This window comes from Dromiciops gliroides, chromosome 4, assembly GCF_019393635.1.
Source record: "Dromiciops gliroides isolate mDroGli1 chromosome 4, mDroGli1.pri, whole genome shotgun sequence".
Lineage (NCBI taxonomy): Eukaryota > Metazoa > Chordata > Mammalia > Microbiotheria > Microbiotheriidae > Dromiciops > Dromiciops gliroides.
In genome coordinates this window covers 451,553,826-451,571,367 of record NC_057864.1, presented here as the reverse complement: position 1 = coordinate 451,571,367, position 17,542 = coordinate 451,553,826, and the positions used below count along the sequence as shown (strand labels likewise).

The window sequence follows — 17,542 nt, the reverse complement described above, 5'->3', positions numbered from 1 at the left end:
GAGAGGTCCCTGACTGGTGGGAATGCTTTGATGGATAACCTTCCTGTTCTCTCTCCAAGATGCTAAGGTGAGGGGGCTGGGGTAGGGGTAAAGAAATGGAAGTGCCCAAGGTAGGGCATGCCCAGAGACCACCCTCAATATAGAGATCAAGTTCCCATTGCTGTTTGGTTTTCTCTAAGGTCACTTTTGTCTGTGAATAAGAAGTCCTAACCTGGATCCCTCCTAAGCCAGTTTGGGAAGGAGCTGTAGTCGCTGAACTTGGGAAATGGATATGATGGGAATGCTGACACATCTGGCTAGCAGGGTACAGTCTCACAAACACAGTTCCCACCTATGTCCTCCTGTTGGAGATGCCATCTGTCTTCCCCATTCACTCTCCCAGGTCCCTTGTCCTCTTTCATCTCTGCACCCTGCTCCCTGCCCCCTCACCTCAAAGATCCAACCTTCAAAGAAACTGATGATTTCCACAGGGTAGGGGGTGGAGGGTGGGTGTCTCTGGCTCCATCTCATTTCCTGAGCGCAGCAGAGCTGTGAGCGGTTCTAATTGACCTCCAGGGTCTCAGCTGCGCTAAGTTGGGTGATGGGTGGATATAGTTAGGCCTGTAATTAGTGCAGGGGAATCTAGGTCAGAGCAGTTGGAGTGTTGATCAAGGGGGTGCGGGTTGGGGGGGTAGTGGTGGGCAACAAATAGGTTCCCTAAGGGAGGTGGGGAGGGAGATTGCTGAACTGAGAGAATAAATGTGGTGAGACACACAGACACATATGGACAGGGGAATATGGTCACAGGGACAGACACTCTCGTGTGTGTGTGTGTGTGTGTGTGTGTGTGTGTGTTCCCGCATTCATTTGGGTTTCTTTCCAACTTCTCCATATATGGTGCTGCTCTAGAGCAGGCTGGGGATTGGCTGCTGTAGTTGGGAGACCGGGAGGTAGGAAGAGAGGAGAAAAACAGCAAAGGAGCTAAGCCAAGGCACCGAGGTGGAAACCTTCTCCACGCCAAGGCTCTGCGACTGGGGAGTCTGTGACTCGAAGAACTAGGCAGTGGCGGCTTCCTTTAGAGGTCTGGATGAGGGGACTCCCCCACGTTGGTTTTCAGGCTGTGAAGAAGGGGGAAAGGAGGAAGGCACACTGCTGTCTTCTAGCTCCTCAGACTTTGGTGGGATCCCTGAATTGGGAGCACGGAAGAAAGCCTTGAGGGGCAAGGCTAATGATGGGGATGGAGGAGAGGTAGTGGGCACTTCAGAGATTTAAAGAGCACACAAAGGAGACAAAACTGCCTGCACCTAAGTTCTTCCGCTTCATGAGGCAATAGCTCTGCTACTCTTTTAAATAAGACAGACCAAGGGGCAGCTAGATGGCGCAGTGGATAGAGCACCGGCCCTGGAGTCAGGAGGACCTGAGTTCAAATCTGGCCTCAGACACTTAATACTTAACTAGCTGTGTGACCCTGGGCAAGTCACTTAACCCCAGTTGCCTCACTAAAAAAAAAAAAAAAAAAGACAGACCAGAAACAACACCCTCAGCTTGAGGATCTTATTCCATAACCCACTTGAGAGCCTAGGAGGCTGGAAGTTGAGGCAGATGCTGGCAATGACTGGATGGTGAAGCAAGGCGGGGGAGGGGGGGTGAGCCTCCTCTTTCTCCTGCTTCACCTAAATATGGCAGCTATCTCCTTGTCTCAGACTGCTCACTTTCCCCTGTCCTGAGAACTCTGAAAGTTATCCTCCATCTTCCAGAATATTTGTGTGCAAAGATAAGATAGTTTGTCATTAGCAAGGTGGGAGTAGGGGGGTAGCTAAATATTTTCTGGAAAATGGCAACTCATAGACTCAAAATTTTAGAGGTGGAAGACACCTCAGAGATTGACTCCCCCCACCCTTTTTGTTTGTTTTTGGGTTTTTTTGGTGGGGCAATGAGGGTTAAGTGACTTGTCCAAGGTCACACAGCTAGTAAATGTCAATTGTGTGAGATCAAATTTGAACTCAGGTCCTCCTGAATCCAGGGCTGGTGACTTATCCACTTCACCACCTAGCTGCCCAGCCCCCACACTTTTTAAATCGATGAACAGTCAGAAAAAGTTTAAGAGACTTTTCCAGGATAACAACTAGTTAGTGGTGGAATTAGAACTATGCTTCAAGTCTCCTGTCTCCCCATTTTGCAAGTGAGCTTATGATCTGACAGTCTCTCCAGTCTCCCTTGCCTACTTGATCCTCTCTTCCTTTTCCCATCAACTGCTTAGATTCCTATGTAATCCACATATCCACCAAAGACAAAGAATAAAGGTGGGGAGGTTTGAGAGTAAGGGATGAAATACAGTAGGGGCAGCTAAGTGGGGCAATGGATAGAGGGTTGGGCCTTGAGTCAGGAAGACCTGAGTTCAAATATGACCTCACACACTTAACTAGCTCTGTGACCCTGGGCAAGTCACTTAACCCTGTTTGCTTCAGCTTTTCTAATCTGTAAAATGAGCTGGAGAAGGAAATAGCAAACCACTCCAGTATCTTTGCCAAGAAAACTCCAAATGGGGTCACAGAAGAGTCAGACACAACTGAAACAACTGAATAATAATAACACCCTTGGGGTGGTGGGACTAGAAATGGGAATGATGAAATCCCACTGCAGTGTAGGGGGAAAGAAGCTAGAAGAAGAAAGCATTCTTAGTCTCCATTTAGTAAGTAGAACTGCCTTAGCTGTTGATCCCAAAACAAATCCATAAAGGAAGATGATACCCCTGACCTGCCATCAGCAGGATATAAACTTTGAACTTCTTTTCCAGCAATGATGACAAACTTGTACTAATCCATCCACACAACCATAACTGTAAAATGGTCAACAAAGATGAAAAGGACAGACTGATGAAAAGGACTCTAGCCTTGAAACAGAGTGAAACAATCTAGGTTAAGCCAGGATTGAGTTTGTGAACTTGACCTCATTAGTACCATATGGTAAACAACTGAGGTAACAGGTCTACGGATAACAGGAATATGGATTAAAAAGATGAATTATCTAGTTTCAACATTTTGCTAGGAAGGTGGAAACTCGATTCTGAGCACCTGATGAATGGGTGAATAAAAAAGCATTTATTAAGTGCTTACTATGTGCAAATGACTGGGGATACAAATTGAAAATTAAGAAAGTCTGTACTCCCAAGGAGGTCAGTTCTAATGGGGAAGACAACAAATAGGTTCTAGCTGCAAATGAGATGGAAAGGTCCCTGGTCTTTCGAGTTTACCTTAGAGCTCAGTACCTACTATTTCTCTTATTCTCTCTGGGGAGCCTACTTTTACTTTTCTCCCTCTTTCTCTTTGACTCCCCTTTCTTTAGTGTCTCTCCCACCTTTCCAGTCCCCTGGGAACCAAGACTAAGTGGCATGTTTTAGGAATACATGTCATTCTTGCTCTTTGTCTCTCCTCTTGTTACGTGGGAGTGACTAGGAAGAAAAAAGGGAGAAAAGGGGAAAATGCTGGTAAAATAAAATGAAAATAAAATAAGTTGGAAGACTTAGAAATAGAAAGTGTAGGTTGAATTCAGACTGTGGGTGGCCACAAAAAAGTTGCTTCTGTTTGTTGGGCCAGGGGGCTTTGGAGGGCTTATACCTTTAGCACGCCACCGTTGTATTTCCCTCTTTCAATACCCCCAAAAGATCTGTCATGGGTTGTGGGGAAACTAGTCATGCAATCCAGCATAAAGGAGCATCCTCCGTTTCCCATCAAAGTGAGTTAAATGCCCTTCAGAGAAGGTGCTTGCTAAAGGTCTTGAGAGGGAATTTTCCTGATTATGAAGAAGTGGAGAGATGAAGGATTTGGTGAGGTGGAGGTGGAAGGGTCATCTTCCTGGTTGGGTTGGGGGTGGAGTGACATCAGGAGGAGAAATGGAATGATCTTAGGAGCCAGCCTTGGGTTTGTGGGATGGTAAAGGTTTTTGCTCCTCCAAATACTGCTTTCCTTTATCCCTCCAGCTAAATTGGGCAGCGATTGAGGGAGAAGATGGAAATGGGAATGAGTCCTCCTGTTTGGTTTGTCTTGTTGGTCATTTCTCCTCTGATATTTCCTCTTCCCACACACAAACAAATTCTTTGCAGCCCTAAATCCTGGACTGAAGGGATGAAAGACACTCTGGAGACTAGAACCAAGAGGGTAATATTGCAGAGATATCTTTCATTCCTTTCTTACTTCTGGAAAGGGCCAGTTTTAAGCTCTGTCTCTTTCTTGAAATTACCGACACTTCTCCTCTCCACGTTCCCCTCATCATTGTTGCAAATGGCAGAGGACAAGAAGCAAACAACTTGAAGTTTAAATTTTGTGGGATCTCTCATAAATGAAAATGCAAGGAAGGTTGGCACCTGTTGGTGGACGAAAAAGGTTTGAGTCGTGTGTGTGTGTGTGTGTGTGTGTGTGTGTGTGTGTGTGTGTGTTCTTGCCCCATACACGAGCTCCTTCCCTGGTGGTGACTCCCTTTCTGACACAGGGATGAGCAGTCTTGGGGGCAGGCAGGGGAGGGGGAGGGACCCAGAAATCTCTGGCTTGGCTAAAAGAGGAACAGGCACATGTGTTTGGTTTTCCCCATCTCTCCTACCCAGCATGCTCCACAACCAAGTTTCATTCTTAGATCAGTTCTTCCTTGGGGTCAGCTGTCCCTCTTCCCCTGCTAGAAGAGCCCCACCCTCCCCAGAAGCAAAGAGAATGTCATCACCTCTTTACAGTGACACTGTAAGCACCATGTCTTTAGACTCATTTTGGGGTGGAGAAGTAAACCCCAAAATAAGAAATAGAAGAAGAAGAAAGAGAGGGAGCTCGAATAGCATGGAGGAGCTGATGTGAGAAAGGTCATGTTTGATCGCTGTTTGGATTCTACTATCCTTTCCCCACTCCCAGCCCCCTTCTCTTTACTAATACCAAGGATTAGAACAGGTGGAAGTGGAACCCTCCCCTTCCCAGAGTCTGACTTTTCTGGCTAAGATTTCACCCTTAGAGGGCAAACCTGAGTAGGGGGAGAACATGATCATTCCCTCTGCCCCCTTCAAACTAGGATTTGAGACAAACACATGGGCTTGTTGGAGCGGTGGCGGGGTGGGGGGGTGGGGTGGGGGGGGTGGGGGGGCTGCAGAGAGCGCAGGTCTTGCTCCTCCCCACATCTCTAGTACTAGGGTGAGAAACCGCTCAGACAGCCCCCAACATCCTTTCTCTCCTCTTTGGGTCCAGATCTTTACCATTCAGTAGGGAACATCTCTCCCTCAAAAAAGGGAGGGAACAAGGGAGGATTAGGCACCAGCAGGAGCCATGAAGTTTTTTTTTCTTTTCTTTTTGGATTGTGGTAAATTAAAAAACAAAATAAAACAAAACAGCCCCTATCCCAGTGTCTGACCATTCCTTCCCCCGGGCATGTCCCAGACCCCTTGTCTCTGCCCCTTCACATCAGACTCTTCCGGTACTGGCTGTGCTGAGGAGTGTGTCTGAGTTGGGAGTCTGGGGTCTGAAGGTCCATCTGTCTGTACAGGTCCCTCAGCTCCCTCACCTCCTGCAGTACTTTCTTTGCCTGGCTCCAATTGGATGATGCCTCCCCAAGTAATCGCTCTGTCTCCAGCAGCAGCTGTTCTGACTCAGAGTCAGGGGGAGAGCGTGGAGGGTCCTTGGCCTTTCGTTTCCCATCCCCCAGCCCCTGCACCTCCGCCAGCAGCTCCTGAGTCTTCTCCAGTTTCCTTGCTACCAGGTCCTGGATCCGGGACAGCTGTCCAGGGTGAGGTGGGATTGGGGTGGAGTGATCCTGAGGCTCTAGCAGGCCATGGGCTGGGGTAGCATCCCGCTGAGACAAGATTTCTTCCAAGGAAGCACATCGGCCCTTCTCTGAAGGTGTCTGCTTCTTGGGGGCCTGGGGAGTATAGGGGGCCCCCTTGTCTGGCTTCTCCCAGGACCGGGGAAAGCTACGGCCCCGGTCCAAGGGGTGATGGATTCGGTCTGAGTCTGCCCGTCGCCGGCCTTCTGCCAGCTGGGCCATAGACTTGTCCAGGTCAACACGGAAGCTCTCAGCACAAGAAGTGGGATCCTCAGGGGAGGGGTCCTCCTCTTGGATCAGGTCCAAGGTCAACATTCCATCCGAGGTAGAGGTGGAGGCCTGCATTGGGAAGTACAATGATCATGAAATATTGGGAATGACTCCTGGGGGCTGCCGACACCTCCAATTCAATTCTATACCACAAGGCATTTATTAGAAGCCTAGTTTGTACTGGGGAATTCAAGACAGAGAGGAAGCAGTCTCTGCCTTCAGGGTTCTTTCCTCATTGAATGATGAGAATTACACTTGATTATTTGCATCAATGTAAGGATTTTTCACCTGGAAGGAGGCATTTGTCACTTCTCTTCCCTCCCTCCCCCCTCCCCCACACCCAATGTAAGGTTCTAGACTGAGAAGATATTCCCTATCCTCTCATCCACATCCCTCTGGGGGGAGGGAGAGGCAGTGGTTACAGAAGTATCTGGGGGTACACTGGATAGAGGGATGGACCGGGAGTCAGTAAGACTTGAGTTCAAATCTGGCCTCACACTCTTATTATCCAGTGCCAAGTCATATAACTTCTATCTACCTCAGTTTCCTCTATTATAAAATGGGATGATAATAGCACTTCCTGCAAAGGGTGGTGGTAAGGATCAAATAAGGTCATATTTGTAAAAAGTGTTTAGCACTTTAGTCTGGCACACAATAGGTGCTATATGAATGCTTTATTCCCTTCCTCCTCCTAGCTACAAAACTTCGGCTTCCTCTACTATCCTGATCTCCCCAGCCTCATACTGGGACCTTAAAAAAATCCCTCCAAAACAAAACAGCAATACTCAAAATACCAAATCTCTTTGAGACTTGGGCAAATATATAGCAGGTTAGCAAACTTATTTTGGAGTTTTTTGGTTTTTTGTGGGGCAATGAGGGTTAAGTGACTTGCCCAGGGTCACACAGCTAGTACGTGTCAAGTGTCTGAGGCTGGATTGGAACTCAGGTACTCCTGAATCCCGGGCTGGTGCTTTATCCATTGCACCACCTAGCTGCCCCCTCTTGTAGTGTTTTTTAAAAAAAATTCTTGTAGTGTTATTTAAATTTTTATATTTCCCCTCTCTTCTTGATTCAAGGGTCTTCAAAGTGAAATTCCTAAATTATGAGACTGACCATGTCACAGTCCTGCTGCTAGGATCATATATAAAGACCTCTGGCATTCAAAGCCCTTCCCAATTTGGCTCTAATCTACCTTTCTAGGCTTCCTATTCATTAATTCCCTACATATACTCTGTGTGTGTGTGTGGGGGGCAATTAGAGTTAAGTGACTTGTCCAGGGTCATACAGCTAGTGTTAAGTGTCTGAGGTCAGATTTGAACTCAAGTCCTCCTGAATCCAGGGCTGGTGCTCTGTCCTCTGGGACACCTAGCTGCCCCTATATACTCTTTAGTCTAGTTAAATGGGCCTTCTGATATTTCTCACATACAGCATTCCATATCCAGTCTACCATCTCTGGGCCTATACACTGTCTGCTCTCCACATCTGGAGGATGTGAGCTTCCTTTTTACCAAATTCTGCCTCTTTGAATCAATCCCTGGTTTCCTTCAAAACTCAGCTCAGGTACTGCCTTCTACATTTTGATTCCCAGCCCTGCTGCCCCTACCAGCTAGTGCCTACCCCCACAAATGTCCTTTATTTTATTTATACTTTATGTGTGGCCATGCTTTTTCCCCTGATAAAATGTAAGTTTCTTGAGTTCCAGAACTTTTATTTTTGTCTTTGTATTATTTCCAGCACTGAGCAGGGGTTTAATAAATGCTTGATGATTGATTGACCTTTCAATTAGACAGTATTCCTCGAGGGTAAGGACTTTATGTATTATGGATTAAAATTTTTTTGCATGTTCTACAACCTAACACTTTCTAGGCAGGTGGTATATGCTAAGTATTTAAATATTTATTGAATTAAGGGTTTTGGTAATAATCCATAAAACATTAAGGGAAACTAGGATGTTCTAGGGGATGCATACAACCTTTAGAGACTGAGAAGGAATATCACACCCAATTATAGAGATGTACCCTGGTGCCATTTTTTTTCAGGGCAATAAGGGTTAAGTGACTTGCTCAGGGTCACACAGCTAGTAAGTGTCAAGTATCTGAGGTTAGATTTGAACTCAGGTTCTCCTGAACCCAGGGCCGTTGCTTTATCCACTTCTACACCTAGCTGCGGGCCCCCCCGCCCCGTGCCATTTTAAAAGACAAAAATCTTGGCCTGGATAGAAGAAGAGAGGTCTCAGCTACTATGGAAATTCTGATGTTCTTACATACCACAGCCATTAGGTGTCCTCTGGTTGGGGGCCGTCTAGAGTGCTGGATCTTTGCTCTGTCACGGGTGGGATGGGCAAGGTAGCTGTCCTCTTCGACAGTCACCTGGGGAGGAGAAGACTTGTGTTCCCTAGAATCTCCCTCCTTCTTTCCCAATTTCCCTGAAAATACCTGCACTGGGGGGAACAGATCCTATGACCTGTTCCACAGTATAGCCCTTGGATTCCAAGATCTAGTCTTGAAAGAACCTCTAATCTGGTCCCTAAACTCTGGTCCTCACATCCTAAAGTGGGAATAGAGGACCTAGGCAAGAGAGCAGGGAAGGGGGTGGGAGGAGGTAAGCATGAGTTTGAGAGAGAGAGGGAGTTGGAGGGGAGCAGGTCGATAGGGCCAGTTAGTTAACTCGGCTTTCCTCTTGGTGCTAGCTAGACCTGCCCATCTCCACACTGATCCCGACCTCACCAACCTCATCCAGGATTCGGTTCTTGGCTCGGGTGATGGCAGAACTGAGGGCGTTAATCCAAGACTCCTTCTCCTCTGGACTCACTGCCAGGAAGATCAGGTTGGGTGCCTGGTTGGGGGTGGTGGTGAAGATTTTTGTTATAACCTGGGGATTACAGTTAATGCCCCTACCCCTGAGGGTATCTTGGACACTTTGATAGTGAAAATACTAAGATGTCTTATCTGCTTTGGCCCCACCTTTTCCAGAAGGGAGATTCTATTCTTATCATCATCCCTTCTCTTCCCCCTCCCCACAAACCCATACCGCCTCTTTAGGGATGTCACTATGCCCCTCCCCCACCAAACTGCACAACTGGGCACTCTGTCTTGGAAGTGATCATGGATTGAAAGGGGAAACATATTTCGTACAGGATAGAGGCTGTGGCTCTGCCGTTCCGGGCTCTGTGCTCAAATGAAGTATGGATGTGAAGGAGAGAATATCGAGAGGGACACAGGTGATTATGGGGCTGGAGGAGAAGAGAAGGCTGGTGGTTGGGGCAGTGAAGGGCAGGCAAAATAAAAAGTTAAAAAAAAAAGTCTTCACATGTATGAAGGAACATTTTTCAGGAAATGGGAGTAGCTGCTGTGTGTTCACTTAGACAAAGGGAAATAGGCTTAGGCTACAGTAACTTGCCTCTTAGGGACAATGTAAGCATTCACTCCCAAGAAAAGTCAAGGGGCTTTCTTCTCTGGGCACTTTTAAGAAAATAGGATGGGTATCAGTGGGCAGAGGAGAATGGCCTGAGGGACTGGGAGAGACTGAGGGATGAATGCTTCCCAAGAAAAGGTCAAAGTTGACGGTGAGGAGCCTGGGGACTCAAGACTTGGGAAGTAAGAGAGCTCACAGAGAGAAACAGTGAGCATATGTGTGGGAGAGATCTTCTTAACACCGCTGTGTACTATAAGCGTCCAGGGGGGCCAAGGTGGTAGGGACGACATACCATGTTCCCAGGCTGTTTGGAGTGTGCCAGGGTAAACTTGCTGTGATTCTTCTTGCTCCGGCTCTTGGATTTCCGAAGCTCCTCGCATTTCTCATAGTCGCTCAGGTCAAATACTTCCTGGACATTTTTCTCATCTTTTATCTAGGGGGCGGGGGCGGGGTGAATTGGTGTGGGGGAGATAAAAATTATTTGGCCCTTTCCTCCATTAACTCATTGGTTCAAACCAGCCCAAGGAGAGGGGGAAAACAACAACAACAAAGTCTGGGGTGGTGGCAGATCAGGAGGCTCTGAGAGATACCACAGAGCGGGGAGGAATTGGGAGGGTTCGTTCGTTGACTCCTAACTGGAAGATTTGTTTTTAGATACCCTATTCCTCTATTCTTCTCCACTTACATAGAGTTTATATTTTCTCGGTCCCACTCTTTCCCTCTTCTCCCTTGTCCTTTAGAGGACGTGGTTTAAGTGGCTAAACTCATTCTGTTAGCCTGGAAAAGGGAGGAACAGCCTCGGGAGTCTTTAGAGATTCCCAAATCACACTCTCTTAACCTCTCTCCCCACGTTCATTTTTTTAAACTGTCTCTTAGGATCCTCTCATATCCTTTCCCAGAAGGTTCCCTACTGTCTTCTGAATCTGGGAGACCTAGAACTGGCTCCTGGGGTCATCTGATTAGGTCAGAGGTCAGCAGAAATAGTCTTAATCAATCCTCCAACTGAATTAGTCCATGATCTTAGAAGGAAGGAGGTGAGAGAGGTTAAGGCTAGGGAGGATCCACTTGTAGTCTCTCACTACAGTGACACTCACTGTGGGTGCCCCTCGCACTGCCCCTTCTCAGCCCCCACCTTCCTGATACCTTTTAATAAGGAGACTGTCTGCCTCTTGTATTTCAGGAGCTAGAATGTCATAGCAACAGGGACTCACTCCCTATTCTGCAAAGTTTGTTCAGCACAGTTAAAAACTACAAATGCTTCCCCTCTTCTCAACCCCAGTCCCCCCCCCCACTTATGGTACTGTGTCCATTCAACCTAGATTCATCAACCATTTAATGATAATAATAATAATAATAACTAATGAATAAAGCTCTTTATAGCCTACAAAGTGTTTTCCTTAAAACAAAACCTACTGTGAGGTGGGTAGGTATTGCAATCACTATTAGCCCCATGCTACAGACAAGAAAAGTGAACTCTTTAGAGGTTAGGTGACTTGCTAAATAAAGGTCATAGGCTAGGAAGTGGTAAATCCCAGGCCTTCTGGAGCAAGATCAATGCTCCATGCAATGAACTGCTAGTCCAGATCTTCCCATGCTGCCTCTGCCTGAGAGGTACTTCTAGAGACACAAGACCCTTCTAAAGAAATACTCCACAATCTCCTTGTACCATCCATTCTGAGAACTGAAAGTTCTTTACTGTTAAGAAATTATGTCTTATATCTAATCTTGCTTTAATTCACACTTCATTGGTGGTGAATTCCCCCCTTTTCATTTTTGATACTGGTAATTTGTTTTTCTTCTTTCTTTTTAAAATCAAATTAACCAAAGGTTTATCTATTTTATTGATTTTTCCATGAAACCAGCTCTTAGTTTTATTGATTGATTCTATAGTTTTCTTGCTTTCAATTTTATTAATTTCTCCTTTGATTTTCAGGATTTCTAATTTAGTATTTAATTGGGGATTTTTAATTTGTTCTTTTTCTAGCTTTTTTAGTTTGCAAGCCTACCTTGTATCTAATCTTGACCTTTTCTGTTGTAGTCTCCTAAGAATCTATCATAATTTCCATGGCCTTCTCTGATCACAACAAATCAAACTTCCTTCACTTTTCACCCCAGGTTCATTTTTTTGTTTTGTTTTGTTTTGTTTTGTGAGGCAACTGGGGTTAAGTGACTTGCCCAGGGTCACACAGCTAGTAAGTGTTAAGTGTCTGAGGCTGGATTTGAACTCAGGTACTCCTGAATCCAGGGACAGTGCTTTATCCACTGTGCCACCTGGCTGCCCACCCAGGTTCATTTTTAAAACTTTCTCGGGGAGTGGGGGGGCAGCTAGATGGTGCAGTGGTTAAAGCACCGGCCCTGGATTCAGGAGTACCTGAGTTCAAATCCAGCCTCAGACACTTAACACTTACTAGCTGTGTGACCCTGGGCAAGTCACTTAACCCCCATTGTCCCACAAAAAACCCCAAAAAACAAAACAAACAAAAAACCTTTCTCTTAGGATCCTCTGAGAATTCCCCATTGTCTTCTGAAGCTGAGGGACCTAGAACTGGCTCTTGGGTTCATTTGGGTCTGATTAGGACAGAGGTCAGTGCAAATAGTCTCAATTCCCTAAATGAATTAGCCCACAGTCATTTGTGTTTAGGGGTTTAGAGGAGGTTGGGGAGTGGGGGCTGGAATGAGTGTATAGTTGGGGAGAAGGTAGCATCTGTTACTGTTTCCCCACTAGTTGGGAGGCCTGATGGAAGGGGTGCCTTTGAGGATAAGCAGGCCATAGTTTCTGGAAAAGAAATAGCTGGGATGAAAGGAACACAAACCACCCTCCTCCATGTGACTCCTAGTGCTCGCCTTGTTATAGATAAACACACAACTACATGTAGCTACGTGTCCTCCGAGGCCCCCCTGAGACAAAGTCCCATGCACAGCAAAGTTGCCCAGTCAGAGGTAGCAAAATGCACATTCTCATATACAGAATTCGGAGTCACATATGTTTGAGACACGCCAGAGGCTACTTTGCCCCTCCTCCTGATTGCAAATAAAACTCTTGGCACCATCTCAGATAGATGTAGGTTTCTCTACCAGTCCCTAAACCCTTATCCCCAACTCCACTCTGCACTGTCTACTTATCCTTTGGAAGCAAGAACTGCTTTATAACTGTAATGAAAAGTTCATTCTCCTACCCTCCTGGCTCCATTCTGCCTTACACATCTACATTGTTTTTTTTTTTAATGGTTAGGGTCTTCCAGACCTCTTCTCTTTTTATCTACTTAGACTTTTTTTGGGGGTGGAAAGGAACCAAAGACTCTGAAGCCAAATTGGTAGAGGCGTGGCCAGACCCTGGCAAGGGGCTCCTGAGTCAAGAACAATTCCCAGAAACATGGGGCAGGGACATAGAATGATGTGTCACTTCTCTTTCCCCTCCTTTCCCAGAGAAAAGAATATCAACAGAGACCAGAAGTTATGGAGAGGAAGGCAATGGGTGTGTATAAGGGAAGGTTCACAAGAGTGGAGTGATTTGTTCTTTTCCCCAGAAAAGGGGAGTGGGTTCATCTATAATCAGAACTGAGAACTTGGAAGAGGCTATAGGAAAAAGGGAAAATTGAGAGGGATACTAGGTAAAATGGGGAAAGAAATACAAGTGTTATAAGAGGGAACACTTCAAGGGGTCAGGGTCAGGGAGTCTGGACCTTGGTTTCTTTCCAGCATTTTACTGTAATTTTTTTTTCCATCAAAAAAAAAATCTCCAAAAGCCACCCACAGAATTATTGATCTTTTGAAATTCCTTCTTCCCTGACTCTATGTCCCAGGTCTACAAAGGCAGAAATGTCGATAAAAAAAGACATGTCCTGACCCTCTTGCTCTAACTATTCCAACATCTGTCTCCCTGAGGGAGATTTCTATTTCTGCAATGTCAGCACAACTTATCTTGAGGACCCTCAGATCTTTCTGGAAAAATAGGACCTTAGTATTAGGAACTAGAAAACCTATGAACCATACAGATAGGCTGCTTTTGGTCAGGGCATTTGTGGGAGCTCAGATCACCCCTAAAGAAACTCTTTCTTGGCATTAGAGGGTCCCTTCCCTCCTGGGGTTGCCTGTCTATTCTATGGCCCCTAGGGCTGAAAGATAATTGGAGGAGAAGGACAAATATGGGAAATTTACTAGGAGTGGTAGGTATAAAGACAAAGGCATTCTTGCATCATCGCCACCACCAATGACTAGCATTTATATAGCACTTTATATATGTTAACTCTGTTGATCTTGTTTGAAACAACTTATAAATGAGCTAAAATATACAGTGTCACTGTTATTTAAGTTATTTAAGTTTAACACTAAGACAAAAGTCGATTGAAAGCTACTAAAGTTTAAAATGTCACTAGGATGTGTACCTTTTAACTTTCCCTTTAAACTTACATTTATTATTCTGAGTCCTCAAGACTCAGTCCTGTCAGTGCTCAAGTGCTTTGAGGGGAAAAGCTGCTTTGGCCTGAGATGGGGGCATGGTCACCAGTTGGAGTGCTGGGGAGAGGTTGTGAGGGAAGTGTGGGAAATTTCAGACCCTTCTCTATGAGTGATGAAATATGGGGCTGTTAGGGGCCCCTAATACTTAGGTTCATTTCTGCCTAGAAAATGCCTTCCAAGAAGTGAGACATCGACCTATTTGTTTCCCAGACCATGCCTTCTTCTACCCTAATCCTTTATGTTGGAGGAGCAAAGCTACACTTTGAAATCCCTGATTTTAGATACCTACCCCCACAGCTAGCCGGATGCTGCTGATTCAGAGAACACCAGACATCTCCTCCTGAGGTCATTCCATCCCTCCCTCTGCCTCTGCACTCCAACCTTCCTCTCCTACAGGCAGAGGTCAGTCACCTTGATCCTCCCCAAGATTACTCCCTTGTTAGAACACCAACAAGAAAGGGATGCCCTGTTTCCTTTTGTTCTTTCCTATTCCCTCCTCCCCCTCACCATAGTTGTGTTTCCCCTCGTGATGTGAGGTGTGGGAAGTCCTCCCTGACTGTTCTCTGACGTTTCCTGCCATTATGAAGTTCAGGGAAAACAGATGATACACTTTGACACTTGTTCAGGAAAGCCAGAAAACTGTGGAGAAAATCCTCTGCAGGAATTGTGTGTGTGTGTGTGTGTGTGTGTGTGTGTGTGTGTGAATGTGACACTGAAGGGATATTTTCCTGTCAAACTCCCTAAAAACAAATCAGCTTGATTTCTTTTTCTTTCTTCCTCCCCTCTGGGCCCAGACTTTCTCCAGTATTCAGATAAAGACCCAAGCCCTACACTGATTTGGACAAATTGAGGTTTCCCTCTTAAAGAGGAATTTTGAGGGTAGAGGATTTCCAGGTCTTTCTAACCTTCATTGCTCCTGTGCCTTTAGTCTCTAGACTTGGCCAGATTGTGTATGAATACCATAAAAGGATGTATTTATCCAAGCACAATTTTCAGAATAAGAAAATCTCTCCCTTAAAGCAGGGGACCATGGGAAGTTAGAATTTGAGGACTTCCCCTAGTCGGTGTGGGGTAGGGACACAAGGAAAGGAGGAGACGAGGCAAAGGAAGTCACACTATCTTGACTGGAAAGTCCAGGAAGAGACTCCCAGCTGTGTGACACAGAGGTAGCAGTAGCGATGAGATGATTTCTGGCCAGGGGGTCACTTTAGATTTCTCTTTGCTCTATAAACTAAGTTCTGTCTCTAAGTCATCTTTTTTTTCTGGCTTGAGATACTAGGTCCTTTTCTTCCCTCCAAGGAAATGCACAGAAAGCAGAGGGTGGGGGAGAGGGAGAGGGAGTGTCCAGGATCTATGACCAGGACCTGGCTATCCTAACCCAACACAGTTGAAGTTTCTAGTTTAACAACAAAACTGAAGCCGGCTGGGGAAAAAGACAGACTATTGGTTGCATTTCCCCCTCCCCCCCTCCCCTTCCCCATGCTTCCTCCTTCAGGGAAGCAAAAAAAGCAACCCTTTCTTTGGTCCCAATTGACTTGGAAGTTTTTTCCTGTCCCTTTTCTTTTCCTGGGAGGTAAGGGAGCGAAAAAAGCATAATGGACACAGAATAAGACCAAATAAATGTTTGTTAAGTTGAATAGTAACAAAAAGACTCCCCCAGCACTCACAAACTCCATCCCAGGTCACGCTGAGCTGACTTTCACATAGCACAGTGATCTTGGGCCTATGTGTATTATTATTCTATCTCCGTTATGATTCAGTGCAGCTGAGCTGTTGATATGATCAATGTATAGCCTGCCTCACTAGAAACAGGAAAAGGGAGGGAGGTTGGCTGGGGGGGGGACTGGGAGTGGGGGGGGGGTGAACTGAGCAGAATGTTTTAGCAGCAGCAGAGGAAACAATTCTGTCTGCAGATGGAGGCTGCAGACAGGACTGGGGGTGGGGTAGGAGGGGACATTGGCGGCAGGGCTCCCCATTTATCAGAAGGCTTTTTTAAAAAAAATCTTGGGATAAAATCACCATTGTTATCGGAAAAATGTATGCAAAGGAAAAACCACCAACTAGGCTTCAAACTCCACGTCTGCCACCCAACTCAGAGCATTTCTCAGCAAAGGGCAACCTTGTCATCGGACAAGGTGTGGTGGAGGAGAGTGTGCTCCCTCAACTTGCTTTGGGAATCCAAATATGGTTTATGAGGGTGGGGTGGGGGTGGGGAGGTAGACGTGAGGGGATGTAAAAGGCTGATGTAGAGAATGAGGGAATGTGGAGAGGAGAGCTGGGGTGGTTGGAGGCAAGGGGGTCTTACCTCCTTCTCTGAGATGTAGAGCTGGTCCCCCTTCAGTACCACGTAGCGGTTTTTCCAGATCTCCCTAAAAATCCCTTTCCCACAGAATTTCCGCACCCAGCCGACCTTCTCGGGCAGTGCAGACTGATGGTTTCCATCCTGGGGCCCCTGCCGCAGGGGTTGGGGGGTAGGGAAGAGAAGAAGCACATTATTAAGTGTTCATTTCTCCTTTCTCTCGCTCTGCTCTAGCTGCCTCCCTCCTCGCCTGCTAGATCACCCTAGGGGCTGGAGAGACCGGGAGAAAGCAAGTGAGGTTCCCGCGGGTCTTTACTCTTGGCAGTGCAGTCAGTCCCCTTCCTCATCATGACCTCCCTCAGTCTGAGATAAACAGCTGAAACGGCCCAGGAGAGGTGATGCAGCGGCTGGGAGCTCAGGCCTCGGGGAGGGATAGGGTGTGAAAAAGTGGGGACTGCTGAATCTTTCTCCCACTGTCCTTCTTTCCCCCTTCTCCCGCCCCCGCCCCCATTTCGCTCTCTCCAAAGAGCTTGGGTTAATGGCATTTTATTCTATTTTCATTGTCTTTTTTTCCTCTCTCCACCGCAGAGCATGATGCAAACTGCTGCTGGTTTCCCAGTGGAGAGGAGGTGGGGGTAGAGGAGAAGCTGAGGTAAGTACTACCCATGTCGACCAGCCTCCCCCTAGCAAAAAGCACCCCCAAACACTGAAGGTTCTTGCTAGCAACTAGGGTGACAGGCTCAGGGATCCGTGGGAGGTAACCGCATCCCATAGATTGAATGAAATGTGAAATCTTCAGACTGGGGTGGCAAAGGAGGAGGGGGGAAGGGGGAGCGGGCGCGGTGGGGGGGCGGAAGGGGACTAGACTCTGCTCCCGTGGTCCCTGCCCCCCACGAAACAGGCCGGAACCCCGGAAGGAGATGGAGGGGGGTCTGGTAGGAGAAAGTCAACTGAATTAGAGGAAGCAAAAGACACTCACCCTCTTCGTGGAATTGTTCTTCTTCATCATCCCGGGTGGGCACAGGCAGAGGGGAGGGGGTGGGGGGGCCGACCCGGGGTCCCGGTGGCGGAGGCCGGTTTGATGTGGCTCGTTCCAAGGGGGAGGGTGCTGGAGATGCCCCCGGCGCCGCCTCCGCCGCCTCCTCCTCCTCCCTCTTCTAGACTCTCCCTGTCTCCCTTCTTTGTAGCTCCGGTTACACTAAGGGCCGGCCTCCCTCGCATTCACACTCACACACACGCATGCCTGCCCCCTCCCTCGGCTCCTCTATCCCGCCCCCCGCACACCTCCCATCCCGGTCCCAGCGCACGCACAAACACACGCCCGCTCAG

General features: G+C 47.0%; 1 protein-coding gene across 3 annotated transcripts; it reads right to left on the bottom strand.

Moving 5' to 3' along the window:
• Positions 1-5,158: 5,158 nt before the first annotated feature.
• On the bottom strand, positions 5,159-17,459 carry PLEKHO1 (pleckstrin homology domain containing O1). Of its 3 annotated transcripts, XM_044002110.1 has the most exons (6): positions 17,193-17,448; positions 16,220-16,366; positions 9,749-9,889; positions 8,773-8,877; positions 8,310-8,411; positions 5,181-6,111 (listed from the first exon to the last, which is right to left on the bottom strand). In XM_044002110.1, the coding sequence occupies exons 1-6, from the start codon at positions 17,220-17,222 to the stop codon at positions 5,410-5,412; spliced, it is 1,227 nt and encodes a 408-aa protein (XP_043858045.1). In that variant the 5' UTR covers positions 17,223-17,448; the 3' UTR covers positions 5,181-5,409. The 3 variants fall into 3 exon arrangements, with proteins under 3 accessions (XP_043858048.1, XP_043858047.1, XP_043858045.1); XM_044002112.1 differs by lacking the exon at positions 8,773-8,877 and having other exon boundaries at positions 5,168-6,111; positions 17,193-17,456; XM_044002113.1 differs by lacking the exons at positions 8,773-8,877; positions 9,749-9,889 and having other exon boundaries at positions 5,159-6,111; positions 17,193-17,459.
• Between the last annotated feature and the right edge of the window lie 83 nt (positions 17,460-17,542).

Bases quoted from the DNA above. Each gene is read 5' to 3' on its own strand.
- PLEKHO1 (XM_044002110.1), bottom strand. From the start codon at position 17,222: ATGATGAAGAAGAACAATTCCACGAAGAGG. The intron at 9,890-16,219 runs GTAAGACCCCCT...CCCGCCCCCTAG, and splicing joins TCTACATCTCAGAGAAGGAG to ATAAAAGATGAGAAAAATGT. The intron at 8,878-9,748 runs GTATGTCGTCCC...ACCCCCAACCAG, and splicing joins CCAAACAGCCTGGGAACATG to GCACCCAACCTGATCTTCCT.